This window comes from Barbatula barbatula (genome assembly GCF_947034865.1).
Source record: "Barbatula barbatula genome assembly, chromosome: 9".
NCBI lineage: Eukaryota > Metazoa > Chordata > Actinopteri > Cypriniformes > Nemacheilidae > Barbatula > Barbatula barbatula.
The window spans coordinates 18,827,671-18,852,810 of NC_136772.1; the positions used below are offsets into that span (position 1 = coordinate 18,827,671).

General features: G+C 38.2%; 1 protein-coding gene across 1 annotated transcript in view; it reads right to left on the reverse strand.

The window, feature by feature from the left end:
• Positions 1-25,140, reverse strand: part of enox1 (ecto-NOX disulfide-thiol exchanger 1) — a 71,708-nt gene that overhangs the window by 35,206 nt on the left and 11,362 nt on the right. The window contains exon 2 of the mRNA XM_079463625.1: positions 283-395. Within this exon, the coding sequence (XP_079319751.1) occupies positions 283-292 (10 nt within the window). The 5' untranslated portion in view covers positions 293-395. The remainder of the gene's footprint in view (positions 1-282; positions 396-25,140) is intronic.

The window sequence follows — 25,140 nt, forward strand, 5'->3', positions numbered from 1 at the left end:
CTGATTACATTATTAGCCGGCGCTGATGCTTCTGTCGGATTGATAAATGTTAAGCTTCTGTATGTGATCAAAACGGCAAAAAAGAAGGACATGGGTGCAGCTCATACCTGATACCGCTTCTTGCTATAGAATCGTGCAACTGATAGGTAGATGTCTAACTCATCATTTGGAGGTTGCATGCAAAACTGACTATTCAAAAATCTGAGGGGGAACGTGCTTTTTGAATGGGCATGACCCCTCTGGATAACTGTGTATTTGACACAATTACGGCAGGTTAGTTACCGCTAGCCATGGCTGGTTGTCTTTGTTTGTTTCTCGGGATGCCACTGCTGTTTCAAGACAGCTGGCCAAGAAGAACGGATTACTCAGGAGCTCATCACAGCATTCAGTAAAACCTGCAACACACAAACGACACAAGCACAGTGAGTTCACAGAGAGATATTCAGAACACTCACATCACGCTTTTATTAGGACTATTTAATGCAGCTCAAAGAGCCAGTTCTATTCCCAACCGTCCAGCCAAACGCACAGCTACAAATGCCTCTTCAAATAGATGGAGGTTATAAATAGTAATGATAATCACTAGAGGAGAAATATCACAGTAACTCTCATTATCAGCTCCTAATGTGTGAAATCTTACTGTTATAGTTTCTGCAGCTGCACCAACAAGACTGGAGGAAATGCCTTAAAGGACATAGCTTCTTAAAGCCATTTTCCGACATTCTTTCAGTGCTTCTGCTTTAAATGAATAACAGCTGAGCCATCCATCTTCCATCAAACTGACACGTGTCATGCTGTGACCCATCAGATGGCCAGTGTGAGTGACAGGATTCAGAATGGGAAAGGGAATGCCCTTCAAATTCCAAATAATTTACGCATAAACATGTTATAACTGTGTTATAAATTACCAGTAACAATTTTAATAAATAAATATATGTAATAATAGATGAAATAAAGTGTGTGTGCGTGAGTGAGTGTGTCAGAGAATGAGAGGGGGATATCTGACCCCATCCCCCTTCTTTTTCCTCGCAGATCACCTCCCCTCCTCCGCCAATTTCCATCCTCATGTATTATATCACCCTGAAAATCAAAGTCTGGAAGATGGGGCAATTAAGCTGTTTAATATGGGTCTGGAAAAATGGATCCCATACACAAGAGAGAGCACACTGATTCTTCCCCAGTGTGGTATCAGTTGGGTTATGAGAGTGAAACTGTCATCAGTATGCCAAACATGCTCTTTGCTGCCACTCCAAACCGTGCAACATTATTCAAATCTGACAAATGGAAATCAACTTAGCAACGCGACACAATTTCCTTTAATTGAAAAACAATCAGATCATAACTTTGATTAGTCACAGTGTTTCCTTTGCAGGGAAATGTGGTATGTCAGTGTGTCAGTTTTAACTATTTATATTTTGGGACAAAGGGATAGTGCAGCCCAAAATGAAAATGTTTCATCACTCACGTCATGTCCAGTGTTGGGCACGTTACCTAAGTAACAAAGTAATTAGTTATAGTTACTAGTTACTTCTCACAAATAGTAATTGTTTTGGTAACTGAGTTACGTTATTATAAAAGTAATTAATTACCAGGGAATGTAACTATTGTCTAAAAAGTCTACTGTGCTTCTTATTTTTCACAGTTTCTTACAAAAGTAAACCGTTTTCAGAACGTTTCAGTGTAGATAGGCAGCATTTGGAAAACACTTTAAAACACTAGTATGGTAGGAGACTAAAACTCAGTTTTCAAAAGGGAAAAATATATATACAAGGTCTCAGCTAAAAATGTTGTGGCGGCATGTGACAGTGCTTCATTAGATTAGAATTACTTGCCACCAGCGTGGAGCCTGTTTCTTCCTGGGCATATGTTGCACGTTACATAAACATTCTTTGTGTTTCACCATAACGAGGGAAAAGTAGTGCTTATATTTCCAGATTGCAAAAGCTACATTTGAACTTCTTGCTCTTGCCATCGCTCTCTGATTCCTATGCATTGGAGTACTCTGTGAGACTGTTTTTTTTTAGAACCCGCCCTATGAGAAGCGAATAGACATCAGAAGTGTGCAGTAGTGCGTAAGTCTGCTATTTACCCTGTTACCTTGTTTTAACTGTTGAACTGGACTGTTGCCCGTTGTTAGTTAAGATTATTTGACCTTGTTCATTTAATTTCTAACTACTCGTGTTTCCGGCACACCCCATGGTGCAACACGATCTCACCATCCAAATTGGCAATACAACAATCACTCCTTCCAAAACAACCAGGAACCTCTGAGTCACATTTGATGACCAGCTGTCCTTCAATGATCACATTGCAAAGACAACGCGATCATGCCGATATGCCGTATTCAATATTAGAAAGGTTAGACCCTATCTCACTGAGCATGCGGCACAACTCCTTGTCCGGGTCCTGATAATCTCAAGGTTGGACTACTGCAATACTCTCCTTACTGGTCTTCCTGGGAAGGCAATCAAACCACTCCAGCTGGTTCAAAACGCAGAAGCACGCCTTGTCTTCCAATATAGCAAAGTTTCCTGCAACGTGTGCTTAAAGAAAATGTTACAGTCCAAACATGTCTTAATGTAGCAGTATTATTTTGGTCCTTTAGGTTAAGCTCACAATTCAGTTCTTTCTATCTAAAAGTCTGAGCTTTTCTCAAACTGGTCACTGCAAACCCCATGGAGCATCCGACTCGCTTTCAGATACCATGAAATATTTATTCTGCAAACCATGTTGCCTTTATAATTTATGAGATCACTTGACATTTCTAAATCATGAGGTGCCATTCTGCTCCAAAAGTAGTGATCACTTCCGAGTCTTGAGTGTGTCAATCATGATGGAAAAGCAGGGTGGAGGAGTAACTTATAACATGTAAAGGGATAACAGTAATCAGGATAAAAAATGTGTTAACTGTAATCCTTTACAGTTATATGAAAAAACAAGCTAATATTATTACAGTTACAGTCAGTAAAAAAATGTTTCTCTCAGGATAACAATTGTTTCAAAACTAAAGTAATTGTTTTAAAATGTGGAAGTGTAAGGTGTTTTCTAATTTAATGTTTTCTGGTACATAAAACAGCTAAATAAACATTCCTAAATCCTTCTCAGCTAGTATTTATTTTCCCTGCAATGACAGATTGCAGGGATGAGATCTATTTGGTTACTGACATTCTTTCAAATGTTCAACAGAACAAAAAATGTATACAGGTTTGAAAAAATCTGTTAATGTGAGTTAATGATGACAGGATTTTCATTTTGATGTGAACTATCCTTTTAAAGGTTTGGACAACTTAATGCACTTCAGTTTCTATTCCCAGACTTATTAATAGGTGCAAAAATATAAATATATTTAAACATTAGAATGGTCTTTTCTGTTGTTTCTTTTTCGAAACCGCCTCCTGACCTTTGCTGTTGTATCAATAGATAGCACATCTGTACAGCCCTATTAAATGTCTTGTTTCATGTGCACCTTTAAAGGTCCCTGGTAGAGATTTGTATAATTATACACTGATTTGATTAGACAAAGAAAACAACAAAATATTGGTATAAGCTTGGTGTGAACTTAAAATCCTATGCAAAGAAGAAAGTTACTTCCATTCATCCATGGAAAAAAATGGTCAAAAAATGCCAAACATTACACCTACATGGCTGATCTATTTATCCACCTGATTCCATGAAACAAATGTATTTGAATGCATATATATAACATGTCTCTCATGACAAGACCAAATGCATTCTACAGTTTGCAGACACCAGTTTAAAAAGCTCTGAACTGCATGTTACACATCTGCAAATAGTTTCACCTACAATGACCTTTACGGAAGATCATTACTGTATATCAATACTCCATTATAACCCATCCATGACATGTCTAATGTTTTGGGACAAGCAAATGATATGCTTAACCTCCAGTCTGCATACAACATCAGGTTTATGGCAGAATCTAATGTGCATACCAAATGACACTTTCAAACTGTCTCCAGGCAATGCAACGATTTACACTGCACTGTATGACTAAATTCTATACAAGGAAGGAATTGTGTTTATGATGTGTTCAACTCTATGTATGTTCTAGAAACCTTTATGCTGTTTGTACTTTGTAAAAATGTGACACAACACAATTGCCCTCTTGGTAGCCTGACAGCCCTTGTTCACAACAAACTGTCCTTGAATTACTGTAGAAACAGCTGCTTTTGTGTTCAACAGAAAAAAAATATACCAAATTACAGGTTTGCTCAAAACAAAGGTGAGTAAAAAAATACTTAATGTATCATTTTGGCTGAATTACACTTTAAAGATCCTGTTCTTTTGTCCTTTCTGTGGACTAATTCTAGATTTTCTTCTTGTTTGCCTAATGCGCTCCCATTAGCCATATTTACAGAATCATGATATTCTGAGCTATAAAAGTAGAACAGAGCTATGAAAAGACTGGCACACTAACACCAGCACTCTACTTAATAGAAAAAAGGGGTCACAACCACACAATACCACTCACATCTTGAGGCAAACTGTAATGGCATTAGCAAAGCACAGTGAAACCCAGGTTTCTTCATCAAGGAAAATACACGTAGTGGGAAATGAGAGGCAGTCATTTCCAAGACACCATCACCGCACTTGACTGGTTCACAATGCTCAATCTAGATCTAGTTAGCCAGCAGATGCTTAAAAAAATGGTGTATTTAAAATCTAAGGCAACTGTGCTCGGGTCCTTACCACAATTTTACTACCAGGAATTAACATTCATAGTGCAATAGAGTCTGGCCTGAAGCCAAGTACAAGTAGCTCAGAATCAGCGTTGGTATCTGCAGCTTCTGGTGAATACAGCTACTTAACTTGAATGAAATGCCAAATGCGGCACTGCAGTCGAACAAAGGAAAGCAATTCTCCATCTGCTCGTCCAGAACAGAGTCAGAGGAACTCTAAAGAACACTCAGTGTATTACTAGACCTCACTCAACCAGCAGACACAGAACAGAGAGTGCTAGCAACACCCAAAGACCCTCCGCTTCATTCAACTGGGAACAACTAGACAACAACAGTGGTGTCTGAGAAAAGACACAGCCGTTTGCATTGAAGAGCTGCAATGACAAACAGACAGTTCTTTTGATTGTGGTTTCTAAAGCCTTTTTCTGTCCCACACTGTTTCTCCAAAGCATGCGCACCTTTACATTATCCTAATCCCATTACTGAGATGAAAAATTATGTAATTTGGTTAAGATCCAGTGAAGCTCAGCTCTGATGGTTCTCTGTAATCTTTTTAGTGCTGTTGGGGATGAGTGGCCATTGAGATGGGAATGAGGATCAGTGTGATGATACCAATGCATACATGAGACAGATCCCTGTAAATACGTTTTCCTTGAAAGCTGTCATTTAAATTAATGTCGGTCGGAGCCAATAGCCTTGGGTTGGAGTGTTCCGACATATGGCGCTGTTGCACTCCGGGCAACCCGAGTTCGAGTCCCAGCTCGAGGTCCTTTCCCGATCCCCCCCCCCCCCTCTCTTGCCCACTTCACTTCCTGTCCTCTCTAAAACCATACCTGTCCAAATAAAGGCAAAAATGCCCCAAAATAAAACTTAAAAAAAATTAATGTCGGATCCTAATTATTTGTTTTAAAACTGAGAGCAAATAAAATAATGAAAAATGTTTTCCAATTTAAATGTATTGTGCAAAATTGCAACAAAAGGTTGGATTGTAAAGATATGAACATTGTCCTAACAGAAAGTTAACAAATACATAATTGTGCCACAAAGGTAAAAAATGGTCAACACAACCAAAATGTAAAGAAATACAGAATTCAGAGACAATTGTAATGCAAGATCATCTCACACAGTACGTTTGCATCTAAACATGCAAGAAAAACGAGCAGTTGTTGACAGTGAAGACAAATAGGCTGCAAAAAAGTCATGCCACTGCCAGAGAGCCTTGCCTAATCCTCTATGACTGGCGATTTCATCTAAACGCCCTACAGCTTCCACCTAATTGGCATTTGTTACAAAGCTTATCTCCATCTTTCAGCTGTCCTCTTTTCACTAAGGTAAACTCTGTAACTATGTGTCTCTGTTAAATCATAACTCGAGAACTCAAATCATAACATTAATCGTTGCATGATTTCTCCTTGTTCTTTCTCTGAGCAGTTTTGCATAGTTCAAGCCAACTGCTAGTTGAATCATCTCTGCTCTGAGCTCCATATCATATGACAAACAGGGTTTTGTCATGTGGACAAAATCATTAGGCCATTACAGAATGAAAAGCAGATTGATGTGTCTGTGCTAGCCTGCAAAAGTGTTCTGGAAAATTCTGTAAGTCCATAGCCGACCCTCTACTGTCACAGAACCTCTCTAAGCTGTTAATGAAGACAAATGTGAACGATTGTGCTGGTGGACACCTAAGACAAAGAAGCAAGCAACGTATGTCAACTCCGTTTCTTGGCTCTCTTCCTCCAGTTTAACCCATGATTCTTTGTTTCCTTCTGCCTAACTGTTTTCCTGCAGCCCCCTTGTCAGCTGTACAATTCAATCTTTCATCAACTGTTTCTTTTTAGGTCAAGCTTGGGCTACAAGACTGAGGCTCATTGGCCTTTCATGTCTCAAGTTTGTCACTAGACATTTAGTAGACAAAAGTCCTGAGTTCTAGACAAACAAGCATGCCGGACGCAGCTTTCTAGTATGTGCAAATTGTTTTTATTCACACAGGAAAGGAGAAAAATAAAACTCAATGTGCTTAATTTTTTGTAACTGACTTAGGCATACAGTAAATGTGGGCAGGGCAATGGTTTTATAGTCTGCACTTGGTTAGTTCTGTGTCCTACTAGCCAGTTTGAGTCATAAACTCTGTAGCTAAATTGAGTCATTTTAATTTACATAGTAAATCTGTATTTGGAAACCTGTCATGGAAAATTCTACCAGCAGATGTTAGTTAGTTCTCCAAAAACATCCAACATATTTCATATTATAGTCTCTGGTCTAGGATCCTTTAATCCTAATCAAGTGTTTTTTTGGTCAACTAATGTATAAAGCATTGGGTTGATGTGAAATCACTGCCCAGAACTCTGTGTAGACTAGTGATATACTCAGTGGCGGTTCTACATTGAATTGCACCCCGGGCGAGACCACCTTTGAGTCTGTTGACTCCATCTGTTGCCCTTGTCTGTTGACACTCACCACAGAGTGAGTCTTGACCGAAGGTAAACGATCACATGTCAAATCTTCTCAGGCTGAGCACCTGTGCACTTATGCATGCATGAGGAAAGCAAAGTGCCAGATGCCTTTTGGGATTTTCTCATTCGTAAACACACTTTAAAGCAAAAAAATTATTTATCAAATTTTATAATGTAACACTTGATGAATCTATTTGTATAGTTCAACAAAGTACTAAGTGTGCCGTAACACTTTTTAAAAAGATTTTTCTATTTTCTTTTTCAAAGAAGGTTACACACAGTTCTGCCTGTCATAACATAATTATTGGTGACATAATATAGGTCATTTTGCAAAGCAATCAGCTTCAAAGACATGCTGAAATTTAAATTAGCTGAGTGAAAATTAAATTAGCTAAGAATTTAATTCTGTCTCCTGTATGAAAGAGAAAAAACGCCTTTGGGTCTTCCTTGTCTTCCATTCTTCCGTCGGAAGACCAAATATAACTAAATCAAACAAACTTTTCATCTACTCTTATTCTGTAGGTTCATTTACCACAGCAGACTGAGCCCCAGTCACAATTTTTATCCATCACTGGCCACACAAACTGTTTGTGTGGTTGTTTTAAACTTAAAGGAAAAATGAAGTTTGTGTGCAGTTGAAATTGTGCCTGTCTGCTTCTATATTGAGGATCTTAAGGTAGGGCATATGCACTGTACAGTATGAGTTTCAATACCAAGCGTTGTGAGTATGCAGCACTTTGACGCATCATAGGCGCGCTGACGCTGTTCCAAAAGGTAGGCAGCATAATTATGCAGCGAGGCAACTTATTATACTGCCTACCTTCTAAAGACACACAAAATATATTCTGAATAATGAGGCAGCATCAAATGTATCCTTTATGAAGAAGGCTTAGAATGCTTTAAAATGATCATTCGAGTTGCATCTTCTGTGTGCTTCATGTGAGGAATGCTAGCTGCATTCATTGTTTGTGAGATTTAAGTAGGGTTAAGATGATGTTTTAGAAGGCAGTTTATGTAGGCTGTAGATAGCAAGGTAGGTCAATAAATTATGCACCAAAGCCTGAATATGTAAGCGTATGTGTGTGTGTTATGTCGTGGCTAGCAGTATGTGCTGGGGTGATAGTTCTGAGTCACAGTGAAAGTGACCAGATGGCGAGAATTAACTGAAGCATTCCTCCAGCCATCACTGCTCTGCATTTTAAACAGCCTCGCTCACCACGTTCCCACATCACAGACACCCAAAAACGCGGGCAGGCAGAGCCAATTAGCATCGTGCTGCATTTCACACATTGCCTGTAAACCTGAGCTATGAATATTTAGAGATAGTGGTCTACGGAGACATGGCAAAATAGCACAGGATGTTTTCAATGCCTGACAAGAGCTTCTGTGTTACTGTGTTCATCTTACCACCTGCAATGCATACAGGTTTGCATTCTTAAGTAAAACGTTGTCATGTGTTGTGTGTCATTTTAAAATACAGCACAGTCTCCTATTCCAGTTTCACAAGCTCACCTGCTCATCCAATCTAAACGAAAATAATAATAGAAAATCAATTTAGCTTGATGTGTTATGTGGAGTTCAGTCCTGAGACTCAACTCAAGCTCCGAGCTAGCCCCTCAGACTACAGAATTGGATAAAATAGAGTAAATTCGATTAAGGGAGAATTCAGGGTGGAGGAGGGATACCACAGCTAGTGGGCAGCTTGTAGAATACTTGGATCATTAGGCTCCATCCAAATGATATGGAGTTCACGATAAGGACAAAAATATTGGGAACTCCTCCTTCTAATGAACAGGTTTGACTAATTTAGTCATTTTTGTATGTACAATTCTTGATGCATATGCCTTATTAATTATGCGTAAACAATTGGTAGCCTTCCCTAAATTCTGTGGTGCTGTACAAACATTTTACATTAGGTTTGACTGTGATTTCTAATCAGACTGAAGCACATGGCTAAGCCAATTGGCACAATGTTAGGCTGTTTCTGTGACCAGTAGGGGAAGTGTATTGGAAACCTGTTTGGTACCAGTTATATTATTTTAGAAATTCCATTTGGTGCCACTAGTGGTGCAGAAATGACGCAGTGCAGCTTTAGTCAGCTTTATCAAGGCTCAGTTGGCTGTGATGACTCACATCAACTGTTGTTGGTTTCTTTTTACACTATGTTAACACGTATTAAATATCTTTAGTGTTTAAAGATCCATGATTCCAATCTTATTCCATAATCTACATAATGGAGGTCAGAGACTCACATATAACATAATCCTTATAAAGAGATCTATATGAGGTTTGAATGCATATCATATCAAGATCGAGTGGAATATTCTCCTGACATGCTAATGATTCTTACAGCTGTGCTATAACACTCAGAGAGTCCAACATGTGCATCTGTCCTCGCATTTCAGACAGAGAATATATGCTCAGCTCGGAGACAACAAAAACCACATACTGGCTTATGTCCAGACTACCCAGTGCCTGCCAGACTCTGTTTGTTATAAAGAGGCAAACCCAATTCCCTGAGGTTATGAGTACCGCAGTGGCCCCACTATCCAACACACAGATGCTCCACAGTGGGGTGTCGCTTTAGTCCAAAAACATACTCTATGCAAGGTTAAAAACGCAAAAGCTCGGTCACCGTATTGCAAGCTTGAAGTCACATTAAAATATGAATAACCAAGTGGGCAATAACGTCATGCCTGTACCATTAAATCAGCATTTTATTATTCAGGCACCTATTAACATGTTAATAAGATCAAACTGTAGCCGTTTTTGACAAGTGACAGGGTGACAGAATATCATTCATTTCAATGGGAGTTTGGCAATTTTCACTGCAACAAACCTCTGTGGCTACTGAAAACAGTGACCAATGGCAACAAGATGTGGGTGTGGCCAGTGACACAACAAAGCTGAAATAATTTTATGCAAATTTTGAGTGACTTTCAGGAACAGTAACAATAGAAGACAAGTCAGTGGAAAAACCGACAGATCCAAATAACCTGCCATTTGTGATATATGCCTGCAAAGAGCATGTCTGCATATTAAATGAAGCTCATTAGTCACTAGTGTGCTTTATATAAAACATTTGTAGCGATATAAAACTGATTTGAGGTCAGTATGAAACTGCACGAAACACCCAGCAGCAGTGAATGCTTATCTACGATTATCTATATGACAACCACAACTGGGAATACCTCCTACTGACCCCATAGAAAGTGACAAGGGACACATGGCAACACAATTGCGGTGTGAATTAAAATATCTAATTAAAAAAAATTATAAGGGTAGCCCCAAGCACCCCTATATAGCCTACAGTGTAATGATTTGTCCAGTGTACCCCACTTTTACAGGGCACATTCCCATTTTTACCTGTCAGTAATGAACCTATAGCATCCAGAAAATTAACCTATAGCATAGTACACTGTGTTATCAATAGCAGTCTGACACATCTTAGCACACGATGTGTAAATCAGTTGCTAAAACCTTGCTAAAGATTTCAACTGCCCAGGTTCTTCATCCACAACCATCTCGTCAAAATCCACTTAGCCACGAGGGCTATATATTACAGGCCATTACGTTAGAATGCAAGAAAAGGCAAGGCTGACTAAAATTGATTCCTGCTCCTGTCAGTCAGTTCGTTCACCCTTCACCATGACAAGTGGAAGACAAGGGTTCACTTTTGTAATGCAGTGGAAAATAGAGAGAACAAGCATTAATATCACTCGTAAGTTCAAGCCCTCCCGCAGAAACCTCTCTATATTGGTGGAAGGGTTCTGCAACCTTGACTCTCAATCCATATGGCTATTTATTGTTGACAGAATGCGATACTTACACTGCTGTTCCTTGAACTGTGGGCAAAACAAAAGGAGGAGGAATCTAATAAAGAAGGATAGACTATCTGGTCCAAAAATAAAAAGGTAATTTGAATCTTCAAGTAAATCTTCACTATCTAAATGAACTAAAAAGCGAAAGCTACTATTGCATTCCAAAGAATGCCCTACTGCACGATACGTGACCGACCTGACCAAGATTTCCTGCATACAGAAGGAAACTGCAGCTCTTACCCTGTGATACTCATGCCAAGTGTCACCAGATGCTCTGAAATAGTACTAAAGCATTTGTTGCTGTGTATCAGGTCTTCTGCAAGGACATTACACTCCAGGCCATCAGAGAGATATATTAGCTGACAAACATCCAGCAGAATGCATAGCGGCCACCACAGCGAAGTTTATCCATTCCAGCTCCAATTTCAGGCAATTCCATCATCAACCAAGAGCAAAGTGACCATCTGAAAATCCAAGCTCCAGCTCAGGCAATTCCATCCCCAACCAAGAGCAAAGAAAGACTACTCGTCACATTAATTCTAAATTTACAATACTTAGTATTTAATGCTAAACTAAGTTATAGCTGCACTCTGTTAAATTATGCCATTACTATTTTTTACTATTACTATTACCATAACAGTTTCAACAAATTAAATTTTCGAAATCACAACTAATAAGCACTCCCTATTTTTCATAAACATTTACTCTAAAATGTAACTTTTAATCTAAGTCACTGAGTACAGTTGTGACACGTCAGAGGGGACCTGGCCCTCCCGACTGAGGCTGGTTTCAGGTTTTTTCTCCATTCATTTATCATTGGAGTTTGGGTTCCTCGCCACAGGGCCGTGTTGGCTTGCTCACCGGGAGACTGTTTTTATTAGATATTATTTATTATAAGGATCTTACTTGCTCTATAAGCACCATGCGCTGTGTTTATACCCTTTCTGTTTTTCTTATTTTCTGTTGTAAAGCTGCTTTGTAACAATGCACATTCTGAAAAGCGCTGTATAAATAAAATTTAATTTAATCCAGGATGTTATACTGTATGCCATAAAAGCTTTAACTTTGACTCATTCTGTCTTCTTGCAGCATAATTGAAAGTCTGCAATAACAAGTAAAAAGAGTCTGTTTTGAATTCTTCAAACAGGAGTGAGCTTGTTCTACACATCGTGTCTGTTTTGGAGCTACGTTTTTAGAGACCTCCATATCTGCTCTAAGCAGCTGATTGACAGAGTCACTGAGCTATAGCAACACTGTATGTTCCCTTCCCTTCCAATTAATTTCAGACTTAAGCATTAATTGATACACCTTAGAGGTATGCACACTACAGTAAACACATGTTTACCATCAAATCTATGAGTAATATCCAGATACAGGCACACCCTTGGCTAATGACACCTCAGCTCAAAGGCGGACCTGATTTAGAAGCAGTTGGGATCTGAAGCAATCCAGGCGTGTCTCCTCCTCTCATTTTCCCTATACTCTGAGGAGTCTGTGAGGTTTCAGTTTCAGTGGATTGATGAGAGACCCAGATGTTTTGGCTCAGAATATCCCAGGCTGAGCTGCACGTCCAGTTTCCTCAACATGTCAGAAGAGTGAAGGCACCAAATTAAATGCAGGTTATCCATTATTATTCTCCAAGAAACTTAAGAGCATTTGGCACTTGGTGTGGGCAGAGGAGCTCAAGATTTTCCACTGTCTGCTACCACAGTCCAGTATGTTTAGCAAACTATTAAAAAGAGGACACAAGGTTCTCTCCTTGCAGTGAAGATATTTAGAACTTTTAAAGTACTTTTCGTAAGAAAGAAAACTCACAATACAATATAAATATAATTGTATATATTATAATATTTTTCTTTTTTATTGCTTCTTTTTTGTGTCGGGAAAAAAAGACTGTAGATCCCCTAGTGTCAAAGAAAAAAGATACCAAAGTCTGCAATCAAAAGTCCATAAAGGTTGCGGTATCCAAAAATGCAAGTAGGTGTTTTCCTTCTGGTTAAACTTATCTGACTGTAATCTTTCCATTTTCTATTGTTCAGTTTAAAGGGCAAGAAACAATGTCAAATAGACAGAACTGGTTCAATAATATCGCATTACACCCCATTCTTTCTAGCTTAATGCTGTGCCTTTAATATAAGAATATTTACTTTTGTCCAAGTTTACATTTAATGTATTTGGGAGAAAGTTTTATACAACTTGGATTTCGTCCAAACACAATAGTGCCTTCAAGCTGTACATTTTATGAGCACGTACATTTGCTATGAATCAAACTCATGATGATAGTGCTAATATAAACTCATGAAAATGCTACTTTTGTAATCAATTAGTTTTAAAGCTTTAATGGAACAGTTCAACCCAATTTTATTCAGATGTATGACTTAATTTTTTCAGATGAACATACTGTACACAAATGCGTTTGATATTTATCTTCTTATACAATGCTTAAAATGGTGAAGCTCCAAAAAGCATCAGTGGGTTAATAAATGTCGTCTGAGGCTAAAGATGTCTCGTTGAAAGGTAATATTTTAATATGAATATAATAATTTTATATTTTAAGCATATTAAGGGAATAATAAGTGAATTAGTGTGAAGAGAAGATCAGACTGCTCATTTAAAAATTGCCACACATCGCTGATTTAAAATCTTAAAATTGAAACATGCATTGGCTAATGAGACATTCGTTTAAAAGTTATTGACGCACCATATTTGAATCAACTGTAACGTTGACACGTTAACTTGTACAAAGGTATTGTTTTATTTAATAAAATGAATTTACAACAAAATCCAACAAATCGTTCATTTAATACAATTATTTACATTACCAATAAATATACTATTATTTTTTGTGTTCAACTGAAGGCACATAAGTCATGTACATCTGGGACTGCATGAGTGTGAAAAGAATATGAGGGAATTTTCATATTTGGGTGAACTATTCCTGTAATTTGCTGCAATTGTTGTGGTAGATAAAGATACCCTGAAAAGAGTAAATACATATTAAATCTACCTTCAATTAAACCTAGTATAAATAACTGTCATGCCCACAATATGTCTAGTTCAGAATATAAGATGGTACTGTACCTTCAAGAGCAATAAATCATCTGGAGCTCTTTCTATGATGTTGTGAATGTGTATATAGAAGGTTTCATCTTAACAACATAAACAAATGTTACTGCGCATGCACACTTTTGTGACCACACCTTAACTTCCGGTACATATTGACAAACAATAGAGTGCCTGTAGATTATTTCTGATAACAATCAAAACAAACCGAAGAACCATTACTTAGCTAAACTTGTCTCTCCAATATTTTGAATTTAGAATGTGATACCAAAATTAACCGCTAGATGTCAATGTATCATACGGTTTGTTTGTAGGACAAATCAACATATTTTTTATTTAATAAAATGAATTTACAATAAAATCCAACAAATCGTTCATTTAATACAATTATTATACAATAAAATACCAATATAAATTAATATGGCATTGGCCAAACACAAAATGGAAGTTAACTGGGGGTCAGGCGCATAGGGGGGGGGGTGAAACGGTCTATACAGTATACAGTACTTCATCTGATGATTGAACACAATATAATAATACAACTCAGAATCAAGCTATAGCTTCTTCTTGATAAAAGGCAAGACTCTTAATAAAAGCCAAACATTTCAGTAAATATTATGAGGCAGCCCCCAATGTTATGTATTCAATAATGATATATGTATACAAATGCTTGATAGACCAGCGAGAAAACATAATTTGAAAGAAGTGAAATACAGCAGACATATCTCCCTTCGGAGAGGAATAAACTTTGCAGGTTTAATAGAACTGCTGTTGCATGGAGATGTGCATTGAATCAGTACAAAAATGCATCTGACAATCTAGACAATTAAATGAGCAAAGCTCACAAAATATGGAGAGCAAAGTTGTATTTTTCTCCATAGAGATTTAGTTTCAGATAAACACAGACACGGGGTTATTCAACCCACCTCATGATAATAGATACTTGGTTGATTGTACCAACAACTCTCCGCAGTGCTTTACGTTTCCATTAACACGATGACTAAAATATCTAAATGTCTTTGGATGTACATAATTCATTATTTTTGATCCACTTAAGCCACAAGTATGGTCCGGTCGTCCGCGCGCCACCTGCATGGCGGAATTTTCATCATCAGGAGGGTCTGCGTTCGTGTCCATAGACCGTGTGGACGTGACGCATTCAACAGCACATGCGTAAGAAAAGTGCACTAGTCCACTAGGGGTCAATACACACAGAAAGTATGCAGTCTGCCGTTGTCGAAGAACAACGACCAAGAACAGTAAGCTAAGAAGCATATCCTTCTCCAAACTGTTTGGTTGTTGTTTGGTTGTTGAAAGACTTTATCATTAATTTGCAATGGGTCTTCGAAAGATGCGAGTCTCAGTGCTGCCCTCTGATGTTCTGGTAGAGCACACATACTTTTTTGTACTGCGCATGCGTCAAACTCGGACACGTTTGTGTGCGAGACAGACGCGGAAAGTCAAGTATACCTGTGGCTTTAACCTGACTTACCAACTATCCACCTTAGAAAAATAAGCTATATTACGCAAGGAGAAATTGTTTCAATGTACCAAGCAGGGGAGGTGATAGATCCACATTTATTTTTCTATTTTCTTATTGTTTATCTTCATTTGACTAGACTAACCCCTCTGAGGTGTGTTGTTAAGTGTTCCTTGATAGAAAAAAATACACAAATTACATCCTAAACACATGAAAATTATACCACTAGACAAAGAATTAATGAATGCACTGGGTCCTTAGGGCTATTAACTAACAGGCACAAACAAACAAAATAGCAACATAAGCTTTCAGTCATATATTTTAGACCATAATGTGATTTTAAGCCTTGGGGTAAGGATTGAGTTATGCCTTTTCTTCCACTCCGGCTGCAACTCTTGAAATAAAAACATGGTGAATTTCTCAATGTTAAATGATAATCTTTGAATCTATTCAAGCTCCAAAGATGGCTAATGACAAATGAGAAAATAAAAGGAACCGCTGAAGGGTACAAAATAATGTGCTGCATTCTCAAGGCCTCAATTTATGTTTAAGATCGAATATGTCTTAAATGTAGGTGGCAGGCCAATACATTTAATGCAGTAAAAGAGGAAAAACAGGAATATGACATCCACTGATGTTATGAGGCATTAACATTGCCCTGGTCAAAGGAACTAACAGCCATTCAAAATGTATGGTACAGAAATTTAGCTTCAAAATACATCCTGCTTAAAGCTCAGTCGATTTAGTATGTAATACCACAGAGGGAGGCAAAGGGCAAACTCAGACTATCCCCATAATCCACCTGCACTAAATAACCTGTAATGTACATGGTAATTTTTCTGTGAGTTTGCACTTTTGTTTCTGCACCCCAGTAAACCCTACAAAAACTTTCCAATTTAAACATACATGTATCGTACATGGCTAGTAAAAAATGGTCTTGTAGTGAACTTCTTTTTTTGCAATACTTAAATTAAGAGATTTATTTTATTATTGATTAATATTAAAAGCAATGAGGAAATAATTTATTTGTTAATGGTATACACTGTTTCATCTTAACATAAACAAACGTCAGCCTACTGCGCATGCACAGTTTTGTAACCCCAACTTAACTTCTAGTACACATTCACAAACAATAGAGTGCCTGTAGATTAATTCTGATAATAATTAAAAGAAACCAAGAAGAACCCTTGACTGGCTAAACTTGTTACTCCAATATATTTTGTTTCTCCAATATTTCCCTGTGCATGGTCTTTCACACACACCATGTTGCTCAAGCTTCCAAGTCCGTTTGCTCTAACGGACACTTGAAATGAGACGCGCAAGAAAGTAGTCATACGTCAAACGGCGTTTCAAAGACGATAACATGACAATCATTGAAATTAAACATTTGAACAATGTCCTGTGGTAACTGTGGTATAAGTGGAATAATTGACTCCGGTCCGTTCAATTATATTCAAATATTGCGCTTTGCATCGTGGCCGCATTACCACCTCGGGCTGTGCATTGAAACGGCCCATAATTGAACGGCCCGTCGTCAATTATTCCTTACTTATATTATTAGACCAGAGATACTCTTATTATAGATATGGGAAGGTCTGTAATACTTCCAATTGGAGAACCCGTAACGGCTAACAAAACCCATTGACATACATTAAAAAAACTAGCATCCGGTCTCCTATTTTGCGTTCTGCTAAAGCCAGGGAGTTAGCATTAGCCGTTACTGTTTTTGCCTAATGGTTGCAGGATTTCCTTTTAAAAAGGGCTTTGATTTGACACTAGCCACACACAAACAGGAAGTAAACTGGGGGTCAGGCACGCGTGCGTACCAGATGAAACAGTCTATATTTGGTATAAATGTCATAACTCCTATGTATTTAGCCTGAATTAGATACAGGACCATTGCTTATTTTTATAGGGACTTGGACAATATTTTTTTTGTGGTGGGCCCCAGCCAATGACTGAGCCATATCACACAGAACAACATTACTTGTTGTCCCAACCTTTGATGATGACACTCACCATAAAAACATTGTTATCTCATGTGAAGTATTTCTATTTTTAATTTTCTTTCTGCAGAAAAACTAACTGTGTATTGACAAATGGGATATGGGACAAAACACATATTATGTCACTATGGCCTCCAGTGTGTACAATTTGTGCTTTTCTCTGTGAAAAAGCAAAATGATCTGTTTGTCCACATCTGCAGAAGGCCATGTAAGTACTCGGAAGTGCCTTTATTGGTCCTAGTTTCATGTTAGTTCTTTATCATCTGGCACATATCTTTTCATTTGTCAAGTATGAGAAGTGAAATGATGATATGTCATTTTTAGAAAATAATTTATATTATTTTTCTCAAGAAGAAGGAAGCAAAAGGGCATGCTATATTCCGTCAGACTATGTCAACATTATTCATGTCACAAGCTTCATGAGATGGATGTTTTGTCATTTGTGTGCAGATAGTTTTAATTAAAAGGAAAAAATGATTCATTGCCACCACAACACTTGTCTCAAAGCATAGTTCAGCTCAGGCGTGTGCTTTGATTTAGGAGACTAAAGAAGTTCACCACTAGCAGTACCAAATAGAATTGCAGTCTGGCCTAACTGGGTCATAGATCACAACAATGGCTCAACCATTGAATGACCTTGGGGCAGGACTGTTGGATCAGAAAATGGTAACTCGATTTTGTTTGCAACAAAAAGATCATGGGATTTTGGTCTTGGGAGGGAACACACATAAAGTGATACATATACTGTGTAGATTGAAAGCATTGTAATTTGCTTTGTATAAAAGTACCTGCCAAACGTAACAACAGTTACAACTTTTAAGTTATCAGTTTTTTTACTTTACATTAATGGATGTAAAACAATCAAACAGACCTGTTGCAAGGACTTAAATCATCTCCTGCCCAACATATCACAAGGACTTAAGCCCCATTCACACTGCCAGACAGAGCGACATGATCTCATTCATTTCAATGGTAGCATAGCGACATCCGTCCACGAGCGACAGTGACCGTTACCGACAGGAAGTGGGTGTGTCTAGTAAATATATAACGATTCACTATGAGCCGGTTGAAAATCTATTATAAAATGAGATGATTCAAGTCGGTTGAGATGTTAAATTTAATCGCAATACATGTTTTGAACAGAAAAGGCCATTGTGTTTACCGCAAACTTGGTAAACATCGATATGCTGATATGTAAAGAAATCCATGAAAAGCACATACAAAGTCTTAGTTTGTTTATATTAAGGAGACTTTTGTATAAAGCATTTTTATTTTATTTTTTAATTTGATTTAAAATTGCTCTTTATTTTTGTTATTTGACAAAAATATATATTTTACAAAGAAATGTGCAGCATTTGAGAATAATAAAAGGGCAGTTGTTCATTTTTAACTAATTTTGTAAAAATTAATTGTGAATAAATTGTATCGTGAATCGCATCGCATTGCAAGCTGAGTGAATCATCACATACTAGCGACACAACAAAGTTGAGATTTGCTCAACTTTATGCAAATGATAAACGACTTTTGGGAGCGATTACCAATTGGAGTACAGCAGAAGGGCTCACGTCATCCGTCTCTCGACAGTTACTGCAGGGTTTGTTTATAATTGTAACTAGAGTAACCAAAGCCGTTTACGGCCTCGTAGCAAGAAACTAGCAACCCACAGTGACATTACACAGCTTTAGATAAGGGCTCTTTTAACCTAGGCCAGAAACTGCAGTGATGAACTATAAACCTTAGCAAAATCCTGCAAACTACCTGCATTATCCTAGTAAGCGTTGCCACAAAATGTAATAATATAGTTATTTTTGCAATTCTGTTTGGAATTAAACAGACTCTGTAGAGTGCAAAAAATGTACACAAAAATTTAACTTGAGAGATTTTACCCACCATATGCAAAACTAATCAGAATGTCACTGCTCAGTAACCTCCGACTTCATAAATGATTCAATATTTACATCGAAGTGTTCAATTTGGACCGCTCGTATCTAATTTGACAGGACATTGTTTTGACAAGACGTTGATGTGGGCATGAGATCAGAATCAGATCATCGAAATAGAAACAAGCAAGTCAATCAGCATGAATCTCCATCATGGGGTGGGCTTTAGACAAAGCGAAAGCAGGCAATGTTTGGATCTTCGTCCACATCAGTTAATAAGGCCATAGGGAAGACAGAAGTTTCAGATTTTCCCTTGACTCAAAGCTGAGCCTGACGCCACTGAAGGGATTTTGAGCTGAAAGTGCTGACAGCTGTCAGCTGCAGTGGATGTGAGATCATGGACACTTCAGTTCTCAACAGCAAAACCAAAATGGTTCCCCGAGGGCTAAGAGTTTGGCATCCTCTGAAAACGGATTGAATAATAAACTCTGTAAATTACTTACTTTTAATAAACATTAGGATGAGAGTTTCCAGACCTGCTATTAAGGAGTTGTGGTTGTTTTGTTGAGTGATAAAATTATGTCAAAACATTATTTTCTAGATTGATATGAAGTGACAACAAGTTTGTAGGTTGATTTCTTCAAAATTGTGTCCTGACAATGTTGATTGGTTAATGGTAGCACAAGAACACACACAGTTCTAAGCCTCATCACTATATAGCAGACAGACAAAAATCTAATATTATTTCATGTTTTCAAGACGTTTCCAATAAGTGTTTGTCGGGGGAGGAAAAGTCTTTAATAAATTTTACTAGGCCGGGCTACACATTTGTTTAATAGCAGAAGAATGTAGAAAACTGACACTGCAGCTAAGAAAGATAAACAATTCCTGTTAACTGTCGGAGAGACTATTCTTGAGTAACTCCGTGAGTTTATGTGACAAACTGCATTCCACAACAAAATTCTCTTTTTGTCATGTGCACACACATCCACATGCACATTTACACAAACAAAGCAAGACATGGAAAAAAGTCTGGATCCAAACATCATATCTTGCTTACACAGACATACAAAACCGCCCTGGATTTTGTGTTGTTCAATGAAATCCTGTCAAAACATCTCTCGTTCTATTTCTGTCTCTCTTTTCCTATTTCTCTTTCATTTTCTCATCTTTTGGTTGTGAGCACTGTGGCGTGAGGTCTTAAAGGGCTTAAAGGCACCCTGCTACTGTTGGGACAGTTGAATCATGGAAATCGAAAAAAATATGCCTAGGTTTTCACTCCAGCTAAATTTGATGAAGCAGCACCCTGGAAAAGACGCATGAGCAGTGGCTGTCTCCCCTCACCAGTTTCTGTGTGACCCAATCGGAATGGAGCGGCCCTCGACAGCAGCAGAAAAACAAGTCATCAGTGTTTAGTTTCGGCAAACAGCATCTTTACCTCTCTGCTCACAATGCTTCCTCACTGTCATGCTTTTAGTCCTTTTGGTTTTTCTACTTTTGGTGTCCCTATCTTTCCTTCTATATATCAACAAGATGAAGTGGACTTATAGTGACCATCTCAGCCTTTAATAGCCTCCGTAAATCACTGCAGGTTTAGCACAGCACAACAGCAGCAGTGACCCATTCATCACCCCTACACTACAAGAGTCCTCTGACATATCAAGATGTTAATTTCAACACTATTACTATTACAATGGAAGTCTAGGACATGTCCTCAGTAATATAGTGAAACAAACGTGTTATTCAGTGAATGTTTTATTTCCTATTAATGGATAGGAAAAACATGGAAGTTGTGCCTCTAGCACCCAAAAAAGTAATGGAACGCTACAGTGAACCTACTTCATGGAATGTGCGGTGTGTTTGTATTTACCCTGTAGGGATGTATTTGTGGAGGGAAGGAAAACGCAGAACGAAGTGACAGTCAGTTAATCCTGCACTAATCCACTTTTATTGCTTCCGCTCTCTGGTGGCCATCAAGCAGCTGGGGGTGTCACACACCTCATACACTCGTACACTCTCAAGCGTTGTTGGCAATATCTCCATGATCAGCTGCCTCAGCTGGACTGTAATCTCAGCATCAGGGGCACCACCCACATACTATCCACAGTATTTTCCTTTACTGCCTGATGCATATTACAAACTGGTCAGCACTATACAAATACCAGCACTCTGCCATTATGCACTTGGAGTGCATCTGCTGACGTTCGAAAAAAGTAGTGTGTACAAGGTTGATAAGTGCTTTAAAAATATAGGGAAATAACAATAAGAATGTCAATTGTTAAGAATAGTAAATTATTCTTGCCAAAGATATCCAGAAGAAATTCATATTTGACCTTTTATTTAACATTTTCTATTGTATTAAGTGATTGGTAATTGCTTAAACATTTCTGCTTTTGTGTGTGTTCTGTAATACAGTTTTTTAGATATTTTTCCCTGCTGTAAAGACTTGCTTAAATTAGACTATTTGGGTTGCTTCAGGGCTTATGGTTTATGTCCAGGAGCAGTGGTGGAATACAGACAATCCTGAAGGGAACTTGAAGCTAGCTGCAGTCATGCTGATGACCATAATGTAAAGCTTTTAAAAAGAGACAATCAATATTTCTCCAGCTGCCTTGAGGATCATTGATCTTTATAAGAGAAGGGTTACTGGTGCTCAGTAATGCTTAATACTTCAGGGACAGGTGGCTACAGTTCAGTCATGTCTGGTCTGTGCTCTCCCAGATGTGTTTCGATATCTGGATCCGTGCAACAGTGTTTAATGCATTCTGATTTCTTTACAATGTTAACATGCATTTCTGTGCTCGACACACTCCCTCAAGGTTCCTATAGGTTTCGGAAAGTTTTTTCGAACATGAAAAACCGTTACGCAACAACTTTTCTTCCGGGAAAGCATGCCCATGGCAAGGCGAAAAAAATATCCCGCCCACACGTCAACCGCCGAGCTATAGGAAGCTGCGCTGTGGGCCTGCAGTTGCAGCTTGATAGTAAGAGAAGTTGAGGTGTGTTTGTTTGTTCACTGCAATTCAGTGATGGATGTTATATAAACAGTGGATATAACCCTGAATTTGGAGTCGTTTGAAACTGATAGATGGAGTGGTCCCAGCACTAAAAGATGGCGGACATGCACGATCTGTGTTTTGTTGTCAATTGGTGCGCACATGTTTTAGTTCCAACCTCCCCGCCACAAGCATCGTATGCTTTCAGAAATAATCGTACAGCTGTATCTGTCTTTATAAATGTGCAGTACGATACTATTCTGTAAGTACTCAAGATTAACATGAGATATGCAGAGTTACAGACACTTTAAAGGTTTCCTCACATGTTGGTGCTAGATGTGTGTCACAACAGTGAATGGTATTTATTTATTTATCTATTAATATCAGTTTGCCTTTAATGCTCATTTTAATAATATATTGCAATAGAAGAAAGTCTGACACAACTTAAGGCTGAAAATGATGTGCACCTAAAGGTTTATTTACAGTTAATTCATTCACAGGAACATTTCAACAAGCTGTAGGCTACACTTGTTCTATTTTTAGTCAGTGAAATTAGCTATCTGTGCATTATAATACCAGGTACAAACAGTGGGTTGGTGCTGGCTTTTCACGTTTGCAAATAAGCTGTTTTTACTGACTACACACCCCCTTTTTTATACAGTCTTTTTTTTATTTTCGATGGCCTTATTTTTAATTCTCAGAAATTTTCATGAAACTTTTAACGTGGAACAAAACGTGTCAATATGCAAAGAACTGCAGGACAAATACTCGTAGAACCAAAATTTAAGTTCGGTAAGGATTTTGCCACATTCTGGCAGCTCACTACAAGAGAGAACAACTTTTTACAGAATTTTATATTATTATACCACTTAATTAAAGGTAGGAAACAAGATTGATGAATGGAATAATATAGGTCTGAAAAGCTCTCAGTGTCATGGGAAATAGATCAGAAAATACTGCTGTAAATGCAGAAACAAGTGTTGACTGAGTGTGTTGATATGGTTGCCAAAAATGCACATATGGTAGTGAGCGGTCGTGGTCAGATAACCCACAGCTAGATGAGCTAAAACTGCATAGCATGTCTGTACATATGGTGGAAAACAGTGGGTACTCTTTGACTCTAAGAGGGAATGGCTCATTAGCTTGGGGACTTGTTGTGTGAGATTGAAGGGTGACATGTGCATTCTTAACACTTGACCGCTTTTACATGGGCATGGAAATTAATCAAAACAAATGTATGTGAATAAGAAGGCACTCAAATAAACACTTCTTTGTTTTTCCAAATGTTAAAGGGATGTCATTAAAAAGCTGTGGCTGGTTACCATAGAATATATGATTGGAAAGACCTGGACCAGGGCAGTTTTCAAAGGGTAGGCAAGACAAGCTGATTCGCTGAGCTCAGAATGAGACTTGTAAAATGGCAGAGGAGTCTTGTGATGGCAAGCTCAGGGCAGAGGAAATGTTCACAGATAAACAGCCGTCAGCCTGAGGTGCTGTGTCCTCCATTCATCATCATGTCTATGGACTGAGACACCTTCTCTAATGAGCACCTCCTGTGGCAGCTCTGTAGGATGGAGAGGAATGTGATGTAGGAATGAAGCTTTTGTTGTGATCAATCACCTTCAGCCAGCAGGAATATGCATCTTAGTTTTCCTATTCAAAATGATAGGCCAACAAGGCCCTAATTTGGCGTACCACTATTCTTTCACTGAATACACTTGTTGTTTATAGCAAAAAAATGATCAGTTCTTCAGATCTTACATTGTGACTCTGTGGCGCTATCAAACTTTGTATTGTTTGTAAAGACTTCCCACCAGCCTAAAGTGGCCCACTGGTTTACAACACAGTGGAAATTCTAAGATCACAACGCAGTTAGGCTACAACACAACAGAATAAAGTCACAACACAAGGGAATCGAGTCAAAACACAACAGAGATTTTAACGACCACTATGGGCCCTTTCGGCACGTAAAAAACGACGTCATGCCGGGTAGTAGGTGCGCGTTTTGCTGGGTGTGTTTTAGTAGTTTTTGTAGCCTGTTTTGTTTGTGTAAAGGATTTAAAAGGAAAGTGTGCTCAGCTGTGGGAAAACTGAATGACAAAAAATCGAATTTGAACAAATTAGAGACTTGTTGGACAGCGCTTTTGAACTAGTCATGACATTCTAGTGAGTGTATATTTATGACCACCTGCGATTGACATTATGGATGCACTGGAAATGGTGAACAAAAAAAAAGAAATTGAGAAATGGTGACAATACAAATAAGTAAATCATCGTTGGGTTACGCCGCCACATTCCCCTTTTTCAGTTTCAGTCTGCAAGCTTTGGACGATTTTTTACTTTTACGAATAATCGATTACTCTAGCTTACATTTAATGTGTGCTGTAGTGGTCTGGTGTGCTGTTTTCTGACTGTCAAAAACTAGAATCGGCTCTGGTTGAAAAAAAGTTGTTAACGTTAAGTGTGTTGAGTCGAGTCTTAGAAGGTTTTGTCCTCGGCTTTTTAATAAAGAGCTGATCTCTCTCCCGCTGCTGTCTGCAAAGAAGGGTTGAATGTGCGCCTAAAAAATAGATCAATATAAGAACTTTGGTGCCCCTTGTGGTCGGGAGTTGTGTTGTGGCTTAATTACATTGTGTTGTGACTTGATTCCGTTGTGTTGTTGCATGATTACGTTGTGAACTTATATTTGTTTTTAAAATGTCGTTGTGTTGTGCACCAGTGGGCCACCGTACAAGCCTGAC